Source organism: Mesoplodon mirus, assembly GCF_964341445.2.
Source record: "Mesoplodon mirus genome assembly, chromosome: 19".
In the NCBI taxonomy this organism is placed as follows: Eukaryota; Metazoa; Chordata; class Mammalia; order Artiodactyla; family Ziphiidae; genus Mesoplodon; species Mesoplodon mirus.
The window spans coordinates 413054-440465 of record NC_138995.1 but is presented as its reverse complement, the minus strand read 5'-3'; the positions used below and the strand labels follow the sequence as shown (position 1 = coordinate 440465).

The 27412-nt window shown below is 58.1% G+C and overlaps 2 protein-coding genes across 5 annotated transcripts; one reads left to right on the top strand and one right to left on the bottom strand.

The window, feature by feature from the left end:
• Positions 1-141: 141 nt before the first annotated feature.
• Positions 142-12263, bottom strand: VPS9D1 (VPS9 domain containing 1). 4 transcript variants are annotated; one of them, XM_082607873.1, is made up of 16 exons: positions 11728-11952; positions 10372-10447; positions 8874-8966; positions 8325-8487; positions 6902-7013; positions 6765-6827; positions 6333-6385; positions 6142-6229; positions 5946-6031; positions 5023-5531; positions 3856-3985; positions 3459-3667; positions 3109-3193; positions 1766-1870; positions 1394-1479; positions 142-231 (listed from the first exon to the last, which is right to left on the bottom strand). In XM_082607873.1, exons 1-16 carry the CDS (start codon positions 11824-11826, stop codon positions 203-205), a joined length of 1986 nt encoding a protein of 661 aa, XP_082463999.1. In that variant the 5' UTR covers positions 11827-11952; the 3' UTR covers positions 142-202. The 4 variants fall into 4 exon arrangements, with proteins under 4 accessions (XP_082463999.1, XP_082463996.1, XP_082463998.1 ...); XM_082607870.1 differs by lacking the exon at positions 10372-10447 and having other exon boundaries at positions 11728-12263; XM_082607872.1 differs by lacking the exons at positions 1766-1870; positions 10372-10447 and having other exon boundaries at positions 11728-12263.
• On the top strand, positions 12023-27406 carry ZNF276 (zinc finger protein 276). The gene is made up of 12 exons (XM_082607879.1): positions 12023-12071; positions 12345-12829; positions 17261-17564; positions 17822-17868; positions 17972-18424; positions 19369-19447; positions 20641-20724; positions 24996-25106; positions 25187-25262; positions 25427-25544; positions 26689-26788; positions 26862-27406. The coding sequence occupies exons 2-12, from the start codon at positions 12613-12615 to the stop codon at positions 27100-27102; spliced, it is 1830 nt and encodes a 609-aa protein (XP_082464005.1). The 5' UTR covers positions 12023-12071; positions 12345-12612; the 3' UTR covers positions 27103-27406.
• The last annotated feature ends 6 nt before the right edge of the window (positions 27407-27412 follow it).

The window sequence follows — 27412 nt, the reverse complement described above, 5'->3', positions numbered from 1 at the left end:
CTGGGGTGCTGGTGGGCAGGGGATCCCTGCCCACAAAGGCTCCCAAGAGGCAGCTGCCCCCGGAACTCGGGTTGGCCTGCCCTTGGGGTCACGTCCCTGGCCCCCTCTGGCCTCCGGAGTCAACCTGCTGGGCTCTAAGAGAGCTCTGCCACCGGGAGGTGTGGCCTGGAGAAGGCGTTTCCCCTTCTGTGCCTCACTTTCCTCACGAGGTTCCCGCACAGCCTTGGGACACTGCGTGCACAGAACACACAGTCAGGTCCAGCTGGGCCTTCCCCGGGGACCCACACGCTGCTCCCACACCACCTTCTGCCGTGGTGACAGATGCTGCCTGGGGCTGGGGCCGGGCCACCTGCGTGTGTTCCCCACCTGGAGAGCAACATGACTCCTGGGAACCCTTCGGGAGAAGTGGTCCGGGCTCAGATCCTGCCCAGTGATGACCTCTGACCCTGCCAACCTGCTAGGCCCCCCAGAGTGTGTCCAGTGCTAGAACGAGCAGCCCCACGGATCCCACTCCTGGGCAGAGGTCTGGGAGGCGGGCTGGGCTTGGCGATGGTCCCAGGGGCCTCTGGGACCGTCTGGCTCTGGCTGGTTGGCTGGGAGTGGCTGTGCTGCCCAGGCCTCCGCCCAGCCAGTAGGATGGGGAGCAGGTGAACCGCGCTGACCGAGACACCAGTGACCTCTTTATTTCCAGCTGGGTGAGTGGTTGCCGAGGGGCCTGTAACAGTCAGGGTGGGCAGGTGGTGGGGCTACCGGCAGGCTCCGACCCTTGGCTTCACACCGACCCTGAAGGGGCTGAGCGGGGGAGGGGATTCTCCAGGGGTCTCAGCATGTCCATGCCCATTGCCAAGGGTGGGAGTGTGGCTCAGAGCTCCCACACATGGGCAGGTGCCCTGGGGACGCCTGGGTCTCCGGGACAGAGTGGTCAGTGACCAATAAATAAACAGCACAGTCTAAACCCACCTGGGCCCCAGGCCTCTTGTGGGGTGACAGGCTCTCTTCTCGACTCAGGCAAGAACCTGGCTCAGGGAGCTCCGCGTGTCACGGGGGACGGGAAGGGAGAGAAGCAGACCTGCCCTCGGTCAGGCCCACGGCCCCTCTGTTCTTGGGCTTGCGGGGCCTGCAGGGCATCAGCGGACTGAGCCGTTGGAGTGCGTAGGCCCCAGGGGAGCCCAGTTTCCCTGCACAGGGCCTCTCACAGGTGGGGACAGGAAAGAGAAGGGCCTGGTTCCTGGGAGCTGACTCGGGTCAGCCCCATCCTATCAGGAGCACAGGGGCCTCCTTGAGCCCTAGGGGCTGATGTCAGGCGGGGGCGAGAGCCCCACCTCGGCCAGCCCACCGCCCCATGCAGGTGCCTCCGGGCCAGTCCTCGGCCAGCCCGTCCTCTGCTACTTGCCCAGGGCCCGCCGGGGCAGCAGCTCCACGTAGCTCAGGGCGCTCTGCAGTGACGTCAGGCAGTAGCCCTCCTCTCCGATCAGGTACCTGCACGGAGGCGGCACAAGCACCTGTCACTGGAGGGGTGCAAGGAGACCCCGATGTTCTGGAAGGGGCACCTGCCCTTGCGGGGCAGAACCTGGTTGCTGAGGTCCCACGGGCTGTCAGGGTGCTGGGCTGGGGGACGGCCCACTCCCCAGGCAGACGCTGCTCAGGGGATGGCCCCCTGGCTCCTCTGGGCGGCGTGCTGGGTGAGGGGCAGGGAGAGGGGCCGTGGGCCCCGTGCATGGGTGGGAGCCCGAGCTCAGCCCCCACGCTGGCCCGAGGCTCCCACCTCTCGTGGATGAACTCCTCCAGGGCTGCACACTCCGACACCAGCTGGGGGAGGCCACTCCTCAGCGCCACGAAGGACAGGATGGGCAGCAGGTCGTCAGCGCCACTGTTGGGGAGACGCAGAGCCGGCCAGGAGGCTCCAGGGGCCGGGGGCGCTGCTCAATCCCCACAGCCCTGGAGCCTCCCAGCTAGGTCCCTGGAGCAGCCTTGGGCTTGCTGGATGCTATCCCTGTGCCTCTCCTGCCCGCCGGCCTCAGGGGGCTGGGGGATCGCTGAGGCCATCCTGAACGGGGACCCTGTGCCGCAGAGCCCAGGGCTGGACCAGGGAGGCCCCACAGTGAAGCTCTCCCGTGAGCTTGCCCGAGCCCGGGGACGGGATGACGGAGAGGATAGCCCATGTCCCAGGTAGCCTGCTCACTCCTGGGGTCAGGGTCACTCACGTGCCACTCCAGGTACCCCAGACCCTCCGCAAGAGGCACCTAAGTGAGCGAGGGAGGCCCTGGGGGATGCTCAAAACCCTGGCGAAGGGCCCAAGGGGCCAGTACTCTCGGCAAGGAGCACGGAGGCAGGCTGGTTTGAACCTGATGACCAACCAGGGACTCCTGCCCCCACCTCCTTGGGTGCCACACGCCTGCAGGGACACATAGTGCCCCCCCGCTCCTTGGATGTCCTGAGGAGAGAGCTAGCGTGGGGTTGCAGCTGGGACTCGGAAACACTTTCAGTCCTGGGGCCCTTTCACCTGCTGCAACTTTTTCGGAGACCAGATGGTACAACAGTGATGGTGGCCAGTGAGAGCCACGTGGGTCCCCCGACCTGACCCCGCAGCCCACCCAGCCGGGTGCAAGGACAGGTGCTTTCAGGGCGACCCCAGTCTCTGGCACAGGGTGAGGGTTTGCCAGCCCCAGGTGGGCGCCAGGGCCAGGGAAGGACGCTGCTGGCTACAGGCCCGTCCAGGTGAGATAAGGCAGGACCCAGGTGGGAAAGACCCCCGCCCACCTCAGGAGGCTGGGGCAGGGGCAGTGCAGGAACCCCAGGCTGGGGCTCAGCACAGGGGACGGGCTCTTCCCCAGGACAGGACCGGGGCGGCTTCCCCAAGTGTGCACCTGAGGGGGTGTGCACGCTACCGGGTTAGCAAGGGGCTGGACCGTCTCGTCAGCAGGGCTGGAGCCTGGGATCTTTGGTGGAAATGGGCCACACTCAAGGAGAAGCAGGGCCAGGCGCCGGGCGGGAACCCGAGGTCCCAGTGCCAGGGCCTGGGTGGAAGGGTTCCCGCTCCCCTGGCCTCTGAAGGCGGCCCCTCCCGCGCCCAGTCCCCACCACAGGCCGCGGCCTCCTGGGACTCACATGGCGGCGATGCCCGGCTGGGGCGCAGCCTCGCGAGCCCGGTAGTAGTCCTCCGCGCAGGCACAGATGACCCGCAGGGCCCGCACTGCGTCGCAAAAGCCAGGCTTTGGGTGAGGGGGTGGGGATCTCGTCCCGGTACGGCCCCGGGCACTGCCCCACCCCCATCGCGTGCAGGGCTGCGCAGAGCCTGGACGATCACCACTCATGTCCCACGGGACACACCCCCAGCGGACAGGAGAAGGGCCTGCCGCTGAGGGGTGAAGGCGCAGGCTCCAGTCGCCCTCCGGGACGGGACTCTGTCTGATCTGACCCCCTTCTCCCTTCCCTCCAACCAAACCGTCCCCCCTCACCAATGCACTCCAGCTTCTTCTGGGGGCAGCTCTCCAGGACCAGCAGCCCTAGCTCCTGGGCGGCGGCACAGTAGGGGTAGGCGCCGGCTGCCGTGGCCTCGGGGTCCCGGGGGAGGAGCTTGGTGGGGACGCCGACGGCCGCCGGGGGCGCGTTCCCGTACAGCTCCATGCTCCTGCTCAGTGCGGCCTCCCGCAGGCGGTGAACGCTCCTGGGGCAGAGAGAGGCCAGGCTCAGCGGCCCAGGGCCCCGCCCGGGAGGGGACAGGGGCGGGGCTGGGGAAAGCTGGCCACGCCCCGAACCGTGGGAGGGTGCGCGTGGCACCGCCTGCACACGCGCAACACCTGAGGAGGCCTGGGAGGAAGGCAGCTCAGGGATGCACACGCGGCAGGGCCGTACCTGTACACGGCCAGCAGCAGGGGCCACAGCGGGGAGAAGAAGGGCTCCTCGATGCAGGCCAGGCAGCGGTCTTTGGAGGCGGCCGTGTTCAGGCCTTCAAACGCCAGGAGGGTCAGCGAGAGCAGCCTGTCTGCCGGGAGCACAGCCGGTACAGCTGGCAGCCCCTGGAGGCCTCTCCCACCCGCAGCCAACCTGGGGTGCCCAGGCAGGGTCCCCACCTGCTTGCCCCTCCCTGCCACCCCAGAGCCAGCCTTGGGATGGGCTGAGCCACACGTAGCTCCCGGCTCAGCTGGAGGGGCTCTGCCTGGCCCTGCCCCCCCCACTTCAAACGCTGCGGCGCAGGGTGGTGCAGGGAGTCGGGGCCCTCATCCCTAGGGGGTCACAGGGTCATATGCAGCTCCCCCAGGGGGCCAAGGAGACAAGCCTGGAAGGGAGGGCATAAGACAGCTTCTTTCTGAAAAGGGTCTGTACCCCAAACTGTGGCACCCAGAGGAACGTCAGAAGCATATCTGAAGACAAGAAATCTGAGGCCCAGAGAGATGAGGGAACCCGCCCCGCACCGGGGAGGAGGGGGTGCTCACCCAGAGTCTCTCAGACAACACGGGGCCCTGACTGCTGGGCCTCTCTCGCTGGTTCTTAGGAAACCCTGACAGCCTTCCTCCTTGGAAGGGACGTGAACCCCCTGCCACCCTGGGCTCCTTACGGAACCCACACACTCTTCTCAAATGGAAAAACCTAAGATGAGCCACCACCAGGCCACACACACCTAGAGCCCTGGGTTTGGAAGGGTGGGGGTCGGACCTAATGGGGCAGCTAGCACCACCTGGCAGCCAGAGGCTCTGACGGCAGACCCTCCCCCAAACACAAGACTGAAACGCACCCGGCTGTCCTCCCCGTGTGGCCCCGTGAGGAGACAGCCAGGGATGGAGGGAGACCCTGGCCACTGCCGGCCCCAGCTGCTCTCTGGGGCAGGGTGTGTGCCTCTCTGCTAAACTGGACACGTGGCCCCAGGGGAGGGCTCTGCAGAGCAGGGCCGGCCTGGATGCCACCAGGGGAAGGCTCCGCCGGACCGGGCCCATCCGAGGCCTCTGACAAGCTTTGCGAGGACGTGGGCTTCAGACGGCGCAGTTCCCCCACCGCCCACCCGGCCCGCGGCACGGGCCTCACCGATGGCGTCGTGTATGTCCTGCACGGTGCCCTTCAGCTGCTCCAGCAACGGCTCCTTCCTCACCCCTGGGGGCTGGGGCTCAGGCCGCCCCCCAGGGCCCCGGCCTCTCCTCTCAGGAGTAGCCAAGAACTGTTCCAGGTCCCCGAAGGAGCTGTCCTTGCCCGGCAGGTCGGATGAAGTGTCCGCCAGGGGTGAGGGAGGCCCCGCGGGGCTGCCGTCTGCCCCTCTGTCTGGGTTGCCGGGGTGGGGTGGGGGGATGGGGGCGCTGGCGGAGGCGCCGTCTGTGGGCCTTGGGGCTGGGCTGGGCTCCGGCGGGGAGGGCATGCAGTAGAGGCTCTGAGAGGGCCGGAGCCGCCGGCTTCCAGGAGCCAGCAGCCCGTCGGCGTCGGGGGGCAGGGAACGGCAGCCCAGGGCCGAGGCGGCGCCCCTGCTCACGATGGGGTACAGCGCCCGGTACACCGCGCACTGGAGCTTCTTCAGGAGCTTCGAGATGGGGTGGTCGGGGACGCTGTGGGTGGGGGGAGAGGCAGCGTGTGAAGGCAGCGCCGTCGGGCTGGGGCTGCAGTCCCCTCGCTGGGTGACCCGGGGGCTGAGAAGGCCCGCCGGCCTGCGAGGCCCTTATCTGACCCCCACCCAACGGCCACGTGGCCCCGCCGTGAGGGATTTCAGAGAAGGGACGCATGGACTATTCCTCGCGGCTGAATGTTGCAGGTAAGGCCTGTCCCACCCCTCTGAGAAGCCAGAAGCCCCATGAAAGGCCATCCGCGGACAGGCGGCCCCGGGGTCACAGGCGGGGGCCTCCGAGAGAGCCAGCGTGGCCTGCTGCCCGTGCGGTCACCCCAGACCGCCTCGCTCCTCTCTCCTTCTTAATCCTTTCCTCTGCCATCAGCCTGCAGCCGGGGGAGGGGCTGACGGCCGGTACCTGAGCAGGTGGGAGACCAGGCTGGTCACCAGGGACAGGTCCCCTGGGCTCCTCTTGAGCTTAGCCTTCCAGCGCTTTGGCCAGTCCTGCAGGACAGGAGACCTTGGGGGAGAGCCCGCGGGAAGCCCCTCCTCCCAAGCCAAGGCCACGCCCAGGGGCCCAGGCCTCCCTGCGGACGCCCGCCCCGCCCACTCACGTGGTCTTGCTCGTACTCGAGGATGGCGGCGTAGAGGGTCCGCTGCTCCCGGTCCTCCGGGGTCAGGGCAGCCTGGCTGCAGAACCTCCTGGGAGAAAGGACAGGTCTGGGGGCCTCAGGGCTGGACAGGCGGGCGCGGGAGTCCCCACCTGGCCCCCCCAGTAGTCCCGGGGCCGAAGGCGGAGACGCACCTGTTGGCGGCCTCCTGGAGCCGCAGCCGGCGCTCCTCCATCTTCCTCTGCAGCTGGGGCGGCAGAGTCAAGGCCCTTCTGACGCGGCGTGCACGAACCCCCCGGCGTCCCAACGCCCTGCCGGACACGGGGCCCGTTGGGATGGGTGGGAGGAGGGGCTGGGCCAGAGGACAGGCCCGCTCAGGGAGGGAAGGCAAGTCCTAGTCGACCTGAGGGGTGGAGAGGAGTCTGTGGGTGCTGGGAGGGGCAGGGTGGCCTGTGCAAAGGCCGGGAGGCGAGAAGAAGCGGGGCTGGGCAGGAACCACCCGCTGAGGACAAGCGTCTCCGAAACTGGAAGACCTCTGTCTCCACACCTGAACCCTGGCATCTTTACTTCCCTGCCCCCTCCCTCAGCTGAAGCCTCTGCACACTAAGGATGGACGGAAAGGATACTGTCTTCTCCCGGGCTTCAGCGATCACCAGGTTCTCCATCATCTGCCGCTGCAGGGACAGGGTCTAGGACGGGAAGGGTGGAATAAGGCCTACTCTCCCCGCCGCCCTCACTCCAGACCCTCCTGGGCTCCTCTCACCAGGGATGTCTTCTGCATGGCCTGGCTGGGGTCCAGACGGGCCATCCGGGCCTCATAGGCAGCCTTCAGCTTCTGATTCTGCAGGGAGGCTTCCTCCAGGGGTGTCAGCTCCCTGGAATGGTGACAAGCTGCTGTCCAGGCTCCAGGAAGCCCAGGAACGCTCTGGTCACCTGAGGTCCCTTCCTGGCCCTGCCCTGAGACCGGAAGGTGAGGAGGTGGTGATGGGGGCAGGCGGGAATGTAAAGGAGGGAGGAGGTCTGGGGTGGGCGGGAGGCACCTGCCTCCCTGAAACATGGCCCTACTGCCTGGGTTCCAGACCTTTATGCACACCAGTCACACGTGTTTATTAACAGCATGAAACTCTGTGAAGGCACCATGTTAGCCAAACAGCTAGATTAGTTTGCAACCCATTAAAGTGGGGTGGGGGTGGGGGGTGTTTCACAGCTACTTGGTAACAGCCACCAACAGCCCCCTCACCATCAAAACTTCTGGTCCCACGTCTTCCTGCTTTCATGGGTGGGAGGAGGTAAGTCGTGGGGACACAAGACTATCCTGGGATGGAAGTCTGGTGCCTGGCCCTGCCCCAGAACTGCACATGCAGAGACAGGGTGCAGCTGTGGCTCAAGGCCTGGCAGCAGCAGCAGGAAGAGCCCATCCTCTTGCTTATCCTGCTGGGATTCTGGCATCTGTGTCTCAGTGTCTTTCACCAGTTCTAGAAAATTGCTTTTATCTCCTCAAATAATGCTCCTCTCGCATTTTCTTTCTCATCTTCCTTTGGAATTCCAATAACCCGTTAGACCTTCCATGTCTTTTTGTGTGTGTGTGAGCCATTCAGGGTATCTTTTAACCTTTTATCCAATTCTCTGTTTTCAGCTGTGTCTACTCTGCTGTTTGAAACTTGTCCCCTTCTTTTTGTGTGCATGTGTGTATGTTTACAGGAGAATATAATTTGTTGTTGTTTCTGATTAGTGTTTAAAAATAATTTCAGTATTTTTAATTTTGTTTCTACTTGGTTCTTATTTGACCCCTATTATAAACTCTATTTGACCCCTATTGTAAGTCAGATTTTATAGTTTCTTGTTCCCTGCAGGTATTTTCAAACTTGCTTTTTATTTCTCTAAATACAGAAAGCGTGATTGTATTATAATCTGTGTCCTATAACTCTATCTGAAGACTTTGCAGGTCTGTTTCTGCTACCGCTCATTTACAGTTTCTTGGTTCTTTCTGTACTTGGTTATCTTTGACTGTGTACCACTCATTTTATGAAAGTTGAAGGTGCTTTGCTCCAGAGACAATTTGCATTTGTTTCTGCCAGGCACCAGGTATTTCCATTCTGGGATCCCTTTTGACTAAATCCACCGTGGTTAGCTCACTTTGCCTCCAAACCCAGGCTTAGCCCACCTTCTGTTCTGACCCATCTTACTTCTTAGAGCTTTGTGACTCTACAACCTGAAGCTTCTGGAAGATCTCAGGCGGCAGAAATGGAGAGAGCTTCCCTCCCTCATCTGAGTACACCCGGCGGTGTCGGCTGGTAGGAGAGGGGACGGGGGCAGCCACAGGCATGGCTGGCCTCAGGCATGTTTTCCCTGTAAGACATACATAGCCAAGGGTTTGCACAGGGGCCTGACATTCCACAAAGGAGATGCAGACTTGGGACTTCCCTGGTGGCTCAGTGATTAAAAATCCGCCTGCCAATGCAGGGGACACAGGTTTGAGCCCTGGTCCGGGAAGATCCCACGTGCTGTGGAACAACTAAACCCGTGTGCCACAACTACTGAGCCTGCGTGCCTAGAGTCTGTGCTCCGCAACAAAGAGTAGCCCCCACTCACTGCAACTAGGGAAAGCCTGCACAGCAATGAAGACCCAACGCGGCTAAAAAATAAATAAATTAATTAATTTAAAAAAGAAAAAAAAAAGGAGAAGCAGACTTGGGGGAGGGATGTCCTAAGAAAGCTTTCTGCTGGACACCCACCAAGTTTGGCAGCTGTCGACTGGGCCCTCTCCAGACACTGCTCAGCCAGCTTCAGCATCTTCGAGGTGTCAGGGGTCACAGTTTCCCCAGCTTCTGGGGAGCAAGTGACAAGAAGGGTGGTCACCATCACCTCTATCGCTAATCAGATTCTTGCTGGGATGGAAACAAAGGTGAGCCCACTCCCTCCTCATCTCTGACCACCTGCCCTGGGTTTACCTGCTGGCCCTGTGTGTGGCTGTCCTGTCCTCTCGCCTGGACCATCAGAGCCTTCTCTATAACTAACTGGGCCTTTTCTCCTCACTGACGGCTTCACCTTACTTACAGCCCCTCCTCCAGGTGGGCCGTGCCCTGCAGTCAGCACGGCTGTTTCACAGAGACAGTTTCAAAACCCACCTCCCGCCCTCTGGCTGTGTCCAAGCTCACCCCTGGTGCAGCTGGAGGACTTCTGTTCTGCACTCCCTCTGCAAATCGCTCCTATCAGCACACTCGTGGTGTAGGAGCTGCCACCTGACACTCTCTCCTGGACCCCACCAGCCCCAGCTCCTGATCCAGCCCTGCTCCCTTCACGGCCAGACCCTCACCACACCCTTGTTCAGCCACATCACTCCCATTGCGGTGGCCCTCACCCACTCAGTCCTGCCCTTCTCTGAGGGCTCCCTGACCTCGCAGGTCCCTCCTCTAGGACGACCCCTCGCGGCTGCTCCCGCCGTGCCCTCCTCCCAGTGCCCAGAGCTCTGCTGAGCTCCCTAGCTCCCCAGGGTGGAGACTCCCACCCCTCCCTGACTGCTGTCGGGCTGCTGGACACCTCGAGCAGCAGGTACTCCTGACGGAGGCCTCAATTCTTCCCCCACGTCTGCTCCCGCCACCTCGGGCACTGCCTCCTGTGCTCCCTGGCCCTCCACCCCCGACTCCGGGCAGCTCACTGTCCCCTTAGAGTGTCTGGTGAGGCCCGTCTTTAGAGAACATGCCCCAAGCCCTCACTCCTTCTACCTCCAGGCAGTCCCACCGCTGCTGTCCTCACCGTGGGAGCCTCCTGGAGGATCTGCTCCCATGCCGGCCTCTCCCCACAAAGCCTCCACGAGCTTCGCCTCGTGCCAGAACCACCCCAGGCCCATCCCAAGGACCTGCCGCCCCCAACTGCACCTTCCCCTCTCCAGCCAGCCTACCCTTGTGTCGGGCACCCACTCTCACCTCAGGGCCTTTGCAGCGCCCTCTGCTGGGATGCTGCCCCCAGCCCTCAACCATCGTGCAGCTCACTCCTCCCTGGACTGGGGTTCAGTGTCCAGTCTTTGGTCACGTCCCAGCCCATCTCCATCCCCTCAGTCACAGCAGCCGGCTCTTTCTGCTCCCTGTCGCGCTCATGCTTACCGAGCGCTCAGCCGTCCACCTTCTACTAATGGCCCGGCAGGTAAGACACAGGACACCCCCAGGCCTGGGGCCCTGGGACCCATCAAAGGCTAAGCTGTCCACAGTCCGCCCGGCCTGGGAGGAGCTGTACCTTTGGAGGCCTCCACTTCTTCTAGCAGCACCTGGGAGATGTAGTGGACGCTCCTCAGGTATTCTGTATATGCCTCCTATGCCCAGGGAAGAGAAATGGCAGGGGTCAGGCCAGTAGAGGCGCATAATTCCATCATGCCTGCTCGGTGCCCTTGTGGAAACACAGGAACAGTGGTGCCTGCTTATCTGTGAGATACACCTGCAGTGGCCGAGCTGGTTCACTGGTAACTGCTCTGCTGGGGCATGGAAAGTACCCCTCTTCTCTAGACTTGAAGCTGGCATCACTGCCTTTCTCTCCAGTACAGGAAGGAACGGAGGTTCTCTGTCAGTGGGCCAGGGTAAGGAGCCTTGGCAGGTGCTGCCATTTTCCACTCTATGCAACAAGTTATCTTCCTGTGTAACTCGGGGGCCATTCACTCAGTGGGTTTGAAAAAAATATTTCCTGGGAGGTGAATCAGGGAGTGTGTTGTAAATCTCAGAATCACTTTCTGACTCGGATTCTGGGAAATCCTTTCCCGAACCCCAAAATAAGTATTCCCTGGGCACGCAGCAGTCTGACATTAGAATGTCAGTATTTTCAAGAGGGTGACCCTACCGTCCTGTTCAGGGCTCCCTAACAGAGCTCAGGGCGTTTGGAACCATAGCATGGTGCTTTGCTTTTTGTTTGTTTTGCTGCATCCCAGTTCTCAAATTACCCACCTTTAAGTCTACACCTCAGATAGGGATAAAATGGGTTCCGGGAAGGATTTCTGACTTGGGGGCATTTGCTGCCCTAGGATCCCGACTTGGGGAAGGCAGCGGATGGAAGACCGGAATGCCTTTCGGAAGCACCCGCGGCCTCCTCCCCTCCTTGGGCGGCCCGGTGTGACTCAGCCGGCTTTTCCACGCGGTCGCCACCCTTAGGATTAACACTCGTTCTTGGGAGACAAGCCACACCCCTCCCCCGCCGGCATTTCCTTCCAAACAAGCTCTGAAGGCGACTGGAAAGCCGCAGCTAACCTCTTATGGATACCGTCCCCTTCGGGAATCTGACTAAAGCTACAGGGCCCGCCCCCAAACTATACAAACACACGGGATTGTCTGCCAGATACACTTTGGAGGGCTGCTTCACGGACCCTCCTGAGTCCCCTTCACAAATGAAAACACCTCTTCTCATATTCCCGACTTGATGAACAGACGGGAAAACTGAGGGCAGGAGCCGGCGGGAGCTGTCCAAGGTCACGGCCGAAGCCCGAGCCCGCGCCCCGGAGCCTTCGGAGAGGCCTGGAGGCGCCCACCCCGCAGCCCCGCCCTCGCCCACGCCCACCGGGCTGGCCGCGGGTCGGCGACCGCCCCCGCCTCGCCCCGCCCGCCTCACCCGGGGCCGGTTGCCGGTGTCCAGCTCGATGGCCCCGTTGGCCAGCTTCATGGCACATTGAAGCGGTTTCACCGCGCCGTCCCCGACCGCAGCGGCCATGGCGCCGGCGGGGGAGGCGGTGGCGGCCGAGGGGCGGGGCGGGCGGCCCGGATACCGGAACGCGGCGTGCACGGGCGCGGGTGCTGCCCGAGCCCCGGACCGCCGGAAAAGGCGGTACCGGCGTGGGGCCACTTCCGGCAGCCCCGCCCCGCGACGCGCGGCGCCGTCCGTTCCTGGAGCCGAAGGGGCGGAGGTGGGGGTGACGGAGCTCTGAAATAACCTCCTCCCGCAGTTGCCACGACAGTGTAAGTGCAACTACCGATGCCATCACTCCTTGTCGGTGACAGGGCAACCGCGAACGCCTCGCCCCTTGCTCTCGTCATGCCGTGCTGCCCCGCCCTCCTCACTCCGCCCCTCCCCTCCTCACTCCGCTCCTCCCCTCATCGCCCCGCCCCTCCTCGCTACGCTTCTCCCCTCCCCTCCTCCCTTTCCTCGCCACTCCCCTCCCGCAGTCAATCCGTCCAATCCCTGTTTCCTCACCCTCCTCGCCCCCATCACTCGCCCCGCCCCGCTTCCAGTGAGTCCAGCGGAGCCGAACGGCGGAGTCGAACTGAACGAGCGAGCACAGTCCAACCTAGCGGACGAGAGGCTCCGGGCGGAGCAACACCTAGCCCTGCCTCTTGGCCCGGCTAGCCGAGCGGGGCCGAGCGGGGCCGAGCGGGGCCGAGCGAGGAGGAAAGGGGCGGAGCGCCGGGCCGAGCGGGGCCGGGCGGAGCCGAGCTGGGCCGAACGGAATCGGACGGGGCGGAGCGCCGGGGCCGAGCTCAAGCCGCCGCCGCCACAGCGATGAAGCGGGACCGGCTCGGGCGCTTCCTGTCGCCCGGGGTGTCCGGACAGCGCGGGAGCTCCGGTGGCGGCAGCTGTGGCGGTGGCCGGGCCCGGGGCCGCCCCTCCCGCAGCGGTCCCGACGTGGCCGAGGCGGCGGCTTTGGTGGCTGCGCGGCTGGGCTGGGGCCCGACGCGGGCCTGCGCGGACGCGGGCGAGGACGGCGCCGACGAGGCAGGTGGGTCCTGCCGTGCGGGCTCGAGGGGCGGTGGGCCGGGGCCCCCGGTGACCGCCGAGTGCCCCCGCGATCCCTCCGGCTCCCGGTGACTACCCAGCCCCCCATGACCACCCGTCTCTCCGCGACCACCCGGCCCCCGGGGAGCACCGGCCCCCCGTGACTCCCCGGCCCCCCGCGACCACCCGCTCGCCCCCGCCCCCCGCGACAATCCGGCCCAGGGTGCCTTGGCTCCTCAGAAAGCGGACTAGGCCTCCCCGGCGGACGCCGCAGCTGCGCTGGGTGATGTTTCGCAAGACAGCTGTCCTTTCGGCGCCCACTCTGAGCTCACTGAGTAATTAGTGCTCAAGTCCTGCCGTCTGTCGGGCAGGCCTGGGTTTCAGTCGTGGTTTTGCCCTGTGCTCTTCGGATAATGGCTTAATCTGGTCTGGGCCTCAGCTTCCTCTTCGTTAAGACAGAACTAAGAGGGTTGAGTGTAGGAGTGCCGGGGCCCCCTCCTGGCAGGCGGTATGGGCGTTAATACGCACTTTGCCTTCGTGTAATGTTTTTGCCCCCTCGAGAGGACTTCACGCTTCTCTCATGTAGTCCTCCCCCGGGGCAGAGAGAGAGGTGGCATCATCTACACTTGCAGACAGGAGGCCCCCGGAGAAGCAGAGCATGGGCGTGGCTCTGTCAGTTCTGGTCGCAGGAGGGTGATGTGAAGAGGAGTGAAGTTTCCAGCTTCGTTTAGGAAGTTCCATAGCTGTGGAGGCATTTATTTATTTACTCAAACTTTCTTTTTTATTATTATTTTTTTGGGGGGGGATTTTTTGAGGTATAATTGGCACATAACATGATACTGGTTTCAGGTGTACTAGGTAACATCCATCACCACTTGTAGTTAGAAGTTGTTTTCCCTTCTAAGTTCTCTAAGATGAGAACTTTTAGGATCTACTTTTAAGATCTCAGCAATTTTCAAATATACAACGCAGTATTATACTGAAGTATCTGTAGTTACCATACTGTATAGCACATTGCCAGGACTTATAACTGGAAGTTGGTACCTTCTGACCACTTCAGGCATTTCACTCAGCACCCCACTCCCCTTCTCTGGCAACCACTAATATGTTTTCTGTAACTATTAGTTCAGGATTTTTTCTATTTTTAGATTCCACGTATCAGATCATATGGTATTCATCTTCCTCCATCTGACTTACTTCACTTAGTGTAATGCCATTAAGGTCCATCCATGTTGTTGGAAATGGCAGAATTTCCTCACTTTTTCATGGCTGAGTAAATATTCCATTGTGTATATGTACCACAGTTTCTTTAAACATTCACCCATTGGTGGACACTTCGGCTGTTCCCATACCTTGGCTGTTATAAATAATGCTGCAGTGAATATAGGGGTGCATATATGTTTTCATTTCCATAGGATAAACACCCAGCAGTGGAATTGCTGGACCGTGTAGTAGTTCTGTTTTTAATTTTTTGAGGAACCTCTATACTGTTTCCATAGTGGCTGCACCAATTTACATTCCCATCAACAGTGCGCAAGGGTTCCCTTTTCTCCACACCCTTGCCAACACTTGTTATTACTTGACCTTTTGGTGATGGCCATTCTGACAGGTGGGAGTGATATCTCATTGTGGTTTTAATTTGCATTTACCTGATGATTAGTGATGTTGAGCACCTTTCCACGCACCTGTTGGTTATCTGTTTGCCTTTGGAAAGAGGTCTCTTCAGATCCTGTGCTCGTTTTTAAAATCAGATTATTTGTGCTCTTATTATAGTGTTGTATGAGTTCTTTACATATATTGATTATTAACCCCTTATCAGATACATGATTGGCAAACTTTTTTTCCTCTTTCATTTTGTTGATGGTTTCCTTTGCTGTGCAGAAGCTTTTTAGTTTGACGTAGTCCCATTTGTTTATTTTTGCTTCTGTTGCCTTTGCTTTTGGTGTCAATCCAAAAAATCATCTCCAAGACCCATGTCAAGGAGCTTACCTTTATGTTTTCTTCTATGAAGGAGTTTTATGCTTTCAGGTCTTTCAAATCTGTAATACATTTGAGTTTACTTTGAGTATGGTATAAGGTGGTGGTCTAGTTTCATTCTTTTGCATATGGCTGTCCAGTTTTCCCAACACCATTTTTTTTTGAATTTTATTTTTTTATACAGCAGGTTCTTATTAGTTATCCATTTTGTACATATTAGTATAAATATGTCAATCCCAGTCTCCCAGTCCCAGCACCATTTATTGAAGAGTCTGTCCTTTCCCCATTGTATGTTCTTGGCTCATTTGCTGTAAACTGATTGGTTCTATACGCATGGATTTATTTCTGGGCTCTCTATTCTGTTTTATTAGCTTACGTGTCTATTTTTATGTTAACACTGTACTGTAGCTTTGTAGTATAGTTTGAAGTCATGCCTCTGTGATCAGGCCTCCATATAGTTCGAAATGATGCCTCCAGCTTTGTTTTTGTTTCTCAGGATTGCTTTGGCTATTCATGGTTTTTTTTTTTTTGGTTCCATATAAATTTTAAGATTGTTGTATTTTTGTGAAAAATACCAGTGGGATTTTGATAGGGGTTGCTTTAAATTTGTAGATGGCTTTGGGGAGTGTAAACATTTTAGCAATATTAATTCTTCCAACCCACGAGCATGGACTGTTTTTCTATTTATTTGTGTTTTCAGTTTCTTTTTTCAGTGTCTTATAGTTGTCAGTGTACAGGTCTTTCACCTCCTTGGTTAAATTTATTCCTAAGGGTTTTATTCTTTTTGACACAATTATAAATCTGGTTGTTTTCTTAATTTTTAATAGTTTGTTAGTATTTAGAAGTCAGCTGATTTTTGTATGTTGATTTTATATTCTACAACTTTACTGACTTTGTTTATTCTAACAGTTTTTTTGGTGGAGTCTTACAGAGTTTTCTATATATAATATCATGTGCAAATAGAGGTTGTTTTACTTCTTTCTTTATGATTTGGGTGGTTTTTATTTTTCTGGCCTAATTGCGCTGGCCAAGACTTCCAGTACTATGTTGAATAAAAATGGTGAGAATGGGCATCCTTGCTTTGTTCCTGGTCTTAGAGGAAAGCTTTTAGCTCTTCACCATTGAGTATGTTAGCTCTGGGCTTGTCATATATGGCTTGTATTACGTTGTGGTACTTTCTGTCTGTACACAATTTATTGAGGTTTTTATTGTGAATAGATGTTGAATTTTGTGAAACATTTTTTCTGCATTTATTGAGATGATTGTATGATTTTTATTTTTTGTTTTGTTAATGTGTGTCACATGGATTGATTTGGGGAGGTTGAGCCAGCCTTGCATCCCTGGAATAAACCCCAACTGATCATTGTGCATGATCTTTTACATATATATATATATATATATATATATATATATATTTACTTATTTACTTACTTATTTACTTACTTACTTAATATATTTTTTGCTTTCATCGGGTCTTGGTTGTGGCACACGGGATCTTTCGTTGTGGTGCGTGGGCTTCTCTCTAGTTGTGGCATGCAGGCTCCAGAGTGCATGGACTCTGTAGTTGTGGCACGTGGGCTTCAGAGCGTGTGGGCTCTGTAGTTGTGGCACCGGGCTCAGTAGTTGTGGTGCGCGGGCTTAGTTGCCCCGTGGCATGTGGGATCTTAGTTCCCCAGCTAGGGATCGAACCCGTGTGCCTTGCATTGGAAGGCGGATTCTTAACCACTGGACCAGCAGGGAAGTCTCCATGATCTTTTAAATTAATTGTTGAATTCAGTTTGCTGTTATTTTGTTGAAGATTTTTACATCTATATTCATTAGGTATATTGGCCTGTAATTTTCTTTTCTTGTTGTGTCCTTGTTTGGTTTTAGTATCAGAGTAATACTGGCCTTGTTGGGCTTCCCTGGTGGCACAGTGGTTAAGAATCTGCCTGCCAAAGCAGGGGACATGGGTTTGAGCCCCGGTCCGGGAAGATCCCACAAGCTGCGGAGCAACTCAGCCCGTGTGCCACAACTACTGAGCCTGTGCTCTAGAGCCTGCAAGCCACAACTACTAAGGCCACGTGCCACAATTTCCGAAGCTCGTGTGCCTAGAGCCCGTGCACCACAATGAAGAGCAGCCCCGGCTCGCTGCAACTAGAGAAAGCCCGCGCACAGCAGCAAAGACCCAACGGAACCAAAAAAAAAAAAAAACTGGCCTTGTTTTGGAGGCATTTAGAATTTTTTGAAAGGTTTTCTAGCCCAGAAGGCCCTCCACTGGCCATTTTCCCCAAAGGCTGTGTATTCGCCTGGGAGACCGGAGCCAGAGGCCTGCCTTTGGCCCAGACCTGTGCCTGTGTTTAAGGGGCATGTCTGGGTAGGCCCCGCTCCGGGGGCTGGGAGGCTGGCGGAGTGTGGGCCTCACCTCCCCTGGGAGCTGTCTTGCATGCCTGACTTCATGTTTCCTGTGCTTGCCCAGGAACGGCCCGGGCCCTGGCCATGGGGCACTGTCGCCTCTGTCACGGGAAGTTCTCCTCGCGGAGTCTCCGCAGCATCTCTGGCAGGGCGCCTGGGGAGAGCTCAGAAAGGCCGCCCCCTGGGGACCGTGTTTTTGTCCGGGACTTCCAGCGCCTCCTGGGGGTGGCCGTCCGCCAGGACCCGGCTCTGTCCCAGTTTGTCTGCAAGAACTGCCACACCCAGTTCTACCAGTGCCACGGCCTCCTCGCGTCTTTCCTGCAGAGAGTCAACGTCCCCCCGACAGGCCGCCGGAAGCCTTGTGCAAAGTAGGCGCCCTCCCTCGTTCGCTGGGGGCGAGCAGGAGACCCCGCGAGCGGGCCGAGTGGGCACAGGGCGGCCCGGGTGGGAGCCTCCGCATGGGGAGCCCATCATGCCGGGTGAGGCAGACGCTCGTGAGCACCAGTGCGACGGGTGTGTGGGCGGGGGGCCCGGTGGGCGGCCTCGGAGGAGAGGGCTCAGCCTGCACGCGGAGCGGCCGCTGGGCCCACTCCTGCTCTCAGTGGGCGGCGCTGCTCCTTTGCAGGGTCGGTGTGCAGCCTCGGACAGGGGCGGAGGAGGGAGCGTGTGTGGGTGAGTGAGTGCACCCCCGGGGTGGGGTGGGGTGGGGTGGGGCGGGCGGGGTGGGAGGTGCAGGTGCTCACGGCCGCGGGCTGGCCTCTCTGCCTCTCCTCAGTGGACCTGATCGCCTCGAGCCCCCAGGGCCTGCGCAGCTTGGTGGGGTGGGTGCACGGACACGCGGCCAGCTGCGGGGCCCTGCCCAGCCTCCAGAGGACCCTGTCCTCCGAGTACTGTGGCATCGTCCGGGCCGTGTGGGGCTGCGACCGAGGGCACGACTACACCATGGACATGGACGCCGACTCCAGCTGCGGGGCCCTCTTGCTGGACGGCGCCTTGGGTGTCAGGCGGACGTGGGACAAGGATTCGGCCCCGGGGCTCCCCCGGCATCGGGGGTCCAGCCCCAGCGGGGCTGCCCCTCAGAGCTCCCAGGGCAGAGCGACCGCGGCCGGGGCCGAGACCGAGACGCTGCCCAGCATGGACACAGCCCGGCCTCCTTCAGATGGCGACCCGGTGGGGCCTGGGCCGGGCCCCCCGCCTCGGCCAAGCCTCCCCCAAAGCGGGGCACCAGGTAGGAGGCGCTTCTGGGCTGTCTGACCAGGATTCCTAGTCCTGGGCCAGGCTCAGCCCTCGACAGGAAGCGTGTGTTGGGGCGGTGGCTGCGGTGTCGTGTGTGGAGGGGCCGGGGTAATGCCGGGGGCCGCCTCACGGCCGTCTGACAGCAAAGAGAGGCCGAGGACCCTGTTCCAGCGCTTTCTGTGACGGCACACTCGTCTGCCCTCCAGGCTTCCTCTAAGCCTGCGTGGGCCCAGGGCACAGAGGGTGGAAGAGGATGGGGACCTCGTGGGGCATGACGGCGGTTGGTGTCTGAGGCTGTCCTGAGCCAGCTGCAGGTCACTCCCTGGTCCTCAGCCAGCGCCCAGTGGGACCAGTGTGGACAGGCTGCTCTGGGCGGCCCCTTCTTTGGGGCCTGATCCCATGGCACTGTGGGTTGGGCGCAGCTGTTCGCAGACGTCGTGTTAGGAGGGCCAGGCTGGCTTCCGGCTGCGTCTCTCGGCCTCCATGTGGGCGCCTGTTGCCGTGTGGGCACCAGGCTGCCCCGTGTGCTGACCCTCCGCCACCGGACGGTTCAGAGTGAGGGCGACGCTGGTGCCGGAGGGGAGAGACTTGTGCTGCACGGTTCTTAGAATTGTTGGGTTTCTAAACTGTGTGCCTGCAGTACTTGGATAACAGTGATTTTTAAAAATGTCCCAAAACATCCACAAAGTACAAGTCATCCCATCCCAAAGCGGCTGGATCCGAACCCCTGGGGAGGGGCTGGGCTTGCTGGTTTTGCTACTGTTGGCTGGACATGGGGGGTGGCCTGGCGCTGGGGCCACCCCCATGTGGGGGATGGGTCGGGAGGTGAGTGACTTGGAGGCAGGGGGACCCCAGGCTCCCCGTTGTCCTCGCGGGGAGCACCACCTAGCTGTCTGGGGGTGACGGGTGACTGGAGTCTTGTTCTTTGTTTCTCAGGGCAGTTGGGTGAGAAGCAGGTTCCATCTCCAACCTCGGATGATCGGGTAAAAGACGAGTTCAGTGACCTTTCTGAGGGGTGAGAGAAGAGTGGGTTTACATAGCCTAAAATTCCTCCTTGGAAACAAACGCCGCCATCCCAGGGGCTGGCAGCCTGGGTCTCAGCCGGCCTCCCCACTTTCTCTGTTGGGAGGAGGGGAGCAGCGGGGGGTGCTTCTAGGCTTCCGTTCCTGAGTGGGGGCTCCTGGGTCCCCGCGGCACCTCAGACCTGATGGAGCTGCAGGGGGCCTGGCCAGGGTGGTATGGAAGTTACTCTGCTCAGATGGTCCTCTGGCTGGTCCTATGCTCCTGCCGCTTGTCTCGCCCTCCAAGGCCTGAGTTTTGAACCAACCCCAGACATTACTAGAACAGAAGCCAGCCTCTGGCCCTCTATCATGATGTGTTGGTGACATGGGGGTGGAGGCTCCCTACAGGAGGACAGACCTTCCTGGAAGGGGCACCTGTTTGCTCCTGGGGCCACCCCCCGGGCTCCAAGACCAAACCTCTCGGGATGGAGGCCGCACGCTAGCCAGCCTTCCCACCCTGCCCTGCGAGCTCTGGCTGGACTGCAGATGCACTTTTGTCCAAACAAGTAGAAGGACAGTGTGATTTTGGTGCCAGTGACGGATGACCCAGTTGCTGGAAGAACCCCAACGTGTGCGCCACAAACTCCCCCGGGGTCAGGAGGCCGTGGCTGTTCCGTAGCCACCAGCCAGCCTTGGGCCTTTCTCCGTGGGGAGTGTGGCAGCTGGGCTCTGTCTGCTGCCTAGCAGAGCCTGTGTAGTGACTCACACTTCAGGGTAAAGGTTATAGACGTACAGATGTTTTTTTGGCCTTTGTGACCTTTGAGATGACTGACAGCTGACCTCTCATCTGGGCAGGTGCTCACGGTTACCGGGGTGAGGTGACATTGTAAAAGCCCACTTCCTGAGAAGCCCACCTCTTGTGAGGGTCTTCACCCCCTGCCTCGGGCCCCGGTAGAGAGGCTCTTTGGGAGTTCGGGGTCCTGGTGTCATGATGAGAAGTGTGGCTTACAGGGGATCGTCAGCTTGTGACCCTGGCTCGCGTGCCCTTTCTGTTAGGAGATGGGATTGGAGACTTAGGAATTTTAGGCCTTTTGAGGAGAACTGAGACGTGCAGTGTGGGGATCCACATGGTGTCTTTAGACAGGAAGTTTCACTGGCTCCGTCGCCGGCCCCGGAGCTTTGCTAAAGGTTCTCTCTTCTTTCCTAGAGACTTCCTGAGTGAAGACGAAAATGACAAGAAGCAGAACGCCCAGTCCTCAGACGAGTCCTTTGAGCCCTACCCAGAAAAGAAGTAAGGGGGACAGTGGTGCTGTAACTCGCGGGGTGTGGGAGGTGTCCAGTGGGTGACCTGGAGACGTGCGTCTGCCCTGGGGGGCAGCGGGGACTGGACGGAAGCTCGCTGCCCCCGTCTGCCTTGCTCAGCACATGCTTTCTGCTTCTCTGTTGGCCTGACCTCCCAAGCTCAGCACAGTGTGGCTTCTGGGTGAGCTGGGAGGACCTGCCCAGTTCAGCGCAGGGACCTGGCCTGGCATCACCCTGGGGGGCAGCAGCCAGCTGTGCGAGGAGCCCTGTGGATGTGACCCCGCCACCCACCCGCGTCTGCTGTCGGCCCCACTTTCCCGGCTGGCTCATCATCAGCTCTCAGGTCCGCCTCTGGCACTGATTCCCACGCCACTTCCTCGTTGAGGCAGCCTGCCCCCTGCAGGCTTTGTGTTCTCTCTCCATTAGAACACGGGGGCGTGGCAGAGAAGGCCGATTGTCACTTGTGTCACCCTGTGCCCAGGAACACCCCAAACACCTCCAGTTAGTAGATGCCCAGCCTGGGCCTCTGACGTGGAGCACAGGAGCACCACAGCATCAGCCAGGGAAGCACAAAACAAAACAGAAGCAAGCATGACTTCCTTTTCTCCTTTAAGTTCCCGTGTGGGCTGTGTGGGTAGAGAGACAGGAGAGGCGGCGGCTCAGGAGATCCCAGTCGGGGTGTGGGGCTGGCTGAGTCACGAGCCCTCGAGCAGGCCTGAGTAGACAGACACTGCCTGGGGCCAAGAGGGGGCATCAGGCGGGCTAGGCTGGGGAGACCACATCTGCTTGCACGGTGCCGCCCGGGGCTGCGGCAGGAGCTCCCGCTCCCCACCCTGAACTCCATGAACCCACCTCTTACGTCCTGCTGCCCAGCAGGCCTGGGGCCACTGGTGTGGGGACGGGGACACCTGCCGTGTCCCTGGGTCTCCAGGAGGCCCCTGGGAGGGCACACGGACACATGCTGTAGGACAAGACACACAAGGTATGTGTTCAGAGGCCTGTGGGAGGTGGGACTGGGTGGCAGTGGGCTGGCGGAAGCTCTGGGCTCAGCCCTGACAGCCACTTGGTGCCTCAGGTGCCATGATGTGAGTGCCAGCTGACGTCCTAGGATGGGGCCTCTGATCAGCCGTGGTCCATGTGACCTTGCAGCAGACGTGCCTGTCGGGGTCTGCAGCCGGGCGGCAGGGGCCGGGGCTCCAGCAGGAAGCGGGAGGGAAGGAGCCTGAGCGGTGATGGGAAGGAAGGGTGCTGGCAGCCCCGAGTTGGGCGCTGTGAGCACGGTCCTCTTGCGTCTGCAGGGACCTCAACACCTCGTCCTTCAAGGACTCACCTGAGACACCCGTGGGCTCTCTGAAGCCTCCTGCTCTCAAGAAACGCGTAATCCTGTGCAAGCACTGGTTACGGTTCAGCTCTGACTGGGTGTCCAAGCCACAAGCAGAGGAGGAGGGTGGAGGCCAGGACCGTGGCCAGGCTGGAAGAGCAGTTATTAGCCAAAAGGAGAAGCAGCCTGTACAGCTGTTGAGAAGGTTCTTGTTAATACACTGTTTAAAGAGGAGGACAGCAGCTGTTTATGTTTTTAATTGTGGTAAAACATACGTCAGAAAATTTACCGTTTCACCATTTTTTAAAGTGTACAACTGGCATTTAAGTGCTTTCACAGTGTTGTGCAACTGTCGCCACTATTTCCACACTTTTACTATCCCAAGCAGAAACTCTGTCCCCATGACGCGACGACCTCCCCTCTCCTCCCCACGGGCCCTGGCAACTCCTAATCTAGGTATCCATTCTGGGGACTTCATACAAGTGCAATAACACGTTATGTGTCCTTTTGCTACGGGCTTCTTCCACTTAGCATAATGTTTTTGAAATTCATCCATGTTGTGATGTGTCAGCTGGATTCCTTTCTATGACTTGAGTAATATTCTATTGTAAAGGGACTTCCCTGGCAGTCTCGTTGTTAAGACTCCACTCTTCCACTGCAGTGGGCATGGGTTTGATCCCTGGTCGGGGAACTAAGATCCTGCCTGTGGCATGGTGTGGCCAGAAAAAAAAATTCCATCGTATGGATGGACCACGTTTTGTTGATCCATTCATCTGTCAATTTTGGTTGTTTATACTTTTTTGGCTATTGTGAATCATGGTATAAAGGCTGTTGTAACAAGTATCTGTTTGAGACCCCGTTTTCAATTCTTTGGGTCATATGGTACTTCTTTAACTTTTTGGGGAACTGCCATACAGTCTTCTACAGCAGCTGCACATTCTACATTTCCTACTAACAGTGTACAGGGGTTCTGATTTCTACACATCCTCACCAATATCTGTTATTTTCTGGGTGTGTGTGTGTGTTTTACTAGTCATCCTAATGGGTGTGAAGTGGTATCTCATTGTCATTTCCCTAGTGAGGAGTGATGTAGCGCATCTTCTCACATGCTTGTATCTTCTTTGGAGAAGTGTCTGTTCCAGTCCTTTGCCCACTTTTTCATTGAGTTGTCTGTTTCTTTGCCATTGAGTTGTACGCATTCTCCCTTTTTTCGCTCTCTTCATGGCGCCCTTTGGTGCACAAACACTTACTTTAAAGCCCAGTTTACCTGCGTTTACTTTTGTTCGCTGTGCTTTCGGTGTCATGTTTAAGAGAAACCACTCCCAAATCTAAGGCCACAGAAGACTCACCCCTAGGAATGTTAGTTTTAGATCTTGGATCCATTTGAGTTAATTTCTACGTAGGGTGTGAGGTAGGGATCCAGCTCCATTCTTTAGTATGTGGATATTCGGTCGTCCCAGCACCCTTTGTTGAAAAGACTGTCCTTTCCCCAGTGAGTGGTCTTGGCACCTTGGTCAAATCAGTTGATTATACTTGCAAGGGTTTATTTCTGGTCGCTCAATTATTCAGTTGGTCTGTATGTCTGTCTTTTTGCCAGTACCACACAGTTTTGATTATTGTAGCTTTGTAGTAAATTTTGGAATCAGGAAGTTTGAACTCCCCAGCTTTGTTGTCTTTCAAAATTGTGTGGTTATTCAGTGTACCTTGAAATTCTATGTGAAAATTTGTTTTGTTGTTTCTGTAAAAAAACACCATTGGGATTTTGATAGGGATTGAACGTATAGATTGCTTTGGGGGATTACTGCCATCTTTACAATCCATGGGTATGAGATATCTACTTATTTAGGTCTTTAACTTCAGCAGCATTTTGCAGTTTTCAGTGTACAAGTTTTTCACCTTGGTTTATTCCTAAGCGTCTTATTCCTTTTGATGCTATTAAAAATTGTTTTCTTAATTTCCTTTTTGGACTGTTCATTGTTAGTGTATAGAGATAGAACTGGTTTTTGTGTGTTGATTTTCTACCCTGCAATGTTGCTGAATTTATTTTTCTGTGTGGGTTCTTTAGGGTTTTCTACATATAAGATCATGACATCGTGAAGAGGTAATTTTCTTTCCTTTCTAATTTAGATGCTTTTTTTTTTTTTTTGCCTAATTGCTGTGGCTAGGACTTCCAGTGTTCTGTTGAGAAGTGGTGAAAATGAGCATCTTTGTCTTGTTCCTGATCTCAGAGGAAAAGCTTTCAGTCTTTGACCACTGAGCATGGTGTCAGCTGTGGGCTTGTTGCTATGGCCCTAGAAGTTTCCTTCTATTCCGGACAGATTTCCTTATACTCCTGGATCTAGAAAGCAAAGTGTGCATGTATCTTTAAGTCTTTGAAGGACACCACAGTGGGGGGTGCTGTGTCTGGCCTGGTCCTCTGGGGCCTGCAAGACTGGCTGAAATGCACGACCCCACGACCCCACACGTGTGGAGGACAAGGTCCCCGCTGACCAGGGGCTGCGGAGTGGGGGACGGCAGTGGGTGCAGAGCTCTCTCCTGGTTGCCGTGAGTCTCCCAGCAGATTCCAGAAGAGTGGATCCTGATCTTTTTTCCAGCTTAACGATAGTTTTGTTGAGGGACTGACCCCCTGAGTCTCCCCTGCCCCACCATTTTCCATGCTGTCTCCAAAATTATGGTGTTGATGTTTCAGACAGGGAGTGAAAGTTGTCATGAAGGCCCACTCCTGTGTCCCGAGGGGGCAGTGCAGGGCCTCCACCTCCCCGAAGAACTGTTCTAGCTTTGGTGGCCAAGGGTCAATTTGAGGGCCAGCCAGTCAGCAGGGGACTGAAGCAGGTTAGCCCTGGAGGCCCGAGGAGACCCACCTCCCGTTTGAAGAAAAACGAGCAGCGCATAGCAAACAATCAGAAACATCACTGACTGTTGTCCTCTTTCTCCCCCAGGATCTCTGGTAAGAAGAGTGAAAGCAAAGAAGCCAAGAAGTCAGAAGAACCAAAAATTCGAAAGAAACCTGGGCCCAAGCCGGGCTGGAAGGGCAAGCCGCGCTGTGAGAGGTGAGGGGCCGGGGCCGCACAGCCCGTCGGGGCCGCACAGCCCATTGGGGCTGCAGCTCCACGTGTGCTCTGCATTGCAGGGAGGAGCTGCCCACCATCTACAAGTGTCCTCACCAGGGCTGCACGGCCGTGTACCGTGGGGCTGACGGCATGAAGGTGAGGCCCCCGGCCCGTGGGGGAGGCCGGACAGGCCCGCAGTGCTGGGATCTGTTCCTCTGGGGAGAGGAGGGTGTTGAGCAGGGCCTGTGGGAGGGAGGCACGTGCTGTGACCAGGGGTGTTGGCCAGGACGAGGCCCTCAGGTCCCCGGTCCCTCCTGCAGAAGCACATCAAGGAGCACCACGAGGAAGTCCGGGAGAGGCCCTGCCCGCACCCCGGCTGCAACAAGGTGTTCATGATCGACCGCTACCTGCAGCGCCACGTCAAGCTCATCCACACAGGTGCGTCCACCCACCCGCCCCCGGGGACAGGGCTGCCTCCTGGGAAACCGGCGCCGAAGAATCCTGGTACCTCTCTGTGGGCTTACTGTCGTGTTTAAATCATTACTTTAAGAGACGTGTGCTTTTTGGATCACAAGTGACCCGCATTCATTGTAGAAACTGGGGGAGGAAGCACGGTGAAGACAGTGCCCTGGTCATCACCGCCAACAGCACGTGAGGCCCACCGCCCCCTTCTCTCTCTGAACACACGTTCACACCTTGGACTCGCGTGTGCCTGGTGCACATTGTCACTGCTTCTGCACAGAAGGCAGCTCTCCCAAACCACACCCCCTTCTAGATAGATGTTACGTCTGTGTCTATTGCTAAGAGAGTTTTTCTTGTTTTGAACTTCGTAAAAGTGATTTACTTCACTCAGATTTGACGGTTTAATTGTTGGCACACATTTACTTGTTGGTTCCACAGCGAAACGGTTTTCCTGTGTTTTTTGCTCCAAGTGTTCTTGTCTGTGTCTCCTAACAAACACAGTGATTCTCTTGGGTTGGGTCAAGCTGTTCTCAGTCTGGATGCCAGTGGTCGTGGCCACAAGCAGTTTTTGTTTTTAACACAAAAGAGGCTAGATCGAGTGCTATCGGGACGGTTGCCCCTAGTGAGGGAGGAGCCTGCCTGGGAGGCTAGTTCGGGTACTGATAGATGAGCAGTGGGACGTGCAGTGACGTGGGGCGGGAAGCGTGTGGCAGCTGCCCCACTGGCACGGCCTGCAGTGGAACCACTGGTGTGGGGCATGACGGTTCAAGTTCTGTTCAACAGCGTTAAGACTGCCTTCGCAGTGGGTACCCTGCAGTGGGCACCCCGCAGTGGGCCCAGCGTGGTGGTGGGTCTTAGAGTAGCAGCAACTGTGATCAGTCATCTATGAAACCGTACTGATTTGGCTTCCTCTAAAAATTTGTGCTCAAGGAAATCGGCCTAAAGGGCAAGAAAACAGGCTCCAGATGAAATGTACACAGTAGTTGGAGAGGAAGCCGCAGCCAGGTGACAATTTCAGGCGACACGGAGGGCTATGTATCAGAGCTGTGTCACCTGTAAGGCACTCGGGCACCGAGGGGAGGGTGTCAGGGCCTGTGGTCACTGCCTCTCTGGTCCCCAGAGGTGCGGAACTATATCTGTGACGAGTGTGGGCAGACCTTCAAGCAGCGGAAGCACCTCCTGGTCCACCAGATGCGCCACTCAGGAGCCAAGCCGCTGCAGTAAGTTGGGGGGGGGGAGCGGGGGTGTCTCTCCCACCAGTGGGGCCCTGGCTCACCTGCCCCCGGCCCCCAGGTGCGAAGTCTGCGGGTTCCAGTGCCGGCAGCGGGCATCCCTGAAGTACCACATGACTAAGCACAAGGCCGAGACGGAGCTGGACTTTGCCTGTGACCAGTGTGGCCGGCGGTTCGAGAAGGCTCACAACCTCAACGTGCACATGTCTATGGTGCACCCCCTGACGCAGACCCCGGACAAGGCCGCGGAGCCCCCGCCTGGGCCTGCGGCGGGGCAGGCCGTGAAGGCTGAGCCCACCTGAGGGCACGCCCACCCCCGAGCTCAGTGGGCAGTGACGGGGGTTCAGGCCTGACGGCACAGCTCTGCACCCCGACGAGCCCCCACCCCGCGTGCTGGGCGGCAGGGGCTCAGCACACAGCTCACAGGGCCTTGTGGCTTCTGCTCCGGGACCGGCAGTTTCTTGTCCTATAAACAGAGTGACGGGGCCAGAGGTAGACTTCAAAGAATTGATTCCTCTTCCCTGCTAATGCAGTCGAGGTTTGTAACCCACTTTTCAGGGCAACGAGAGCTCCACGTTACGCTTGTAATAAATTATTTACCGAGGAGCTGGG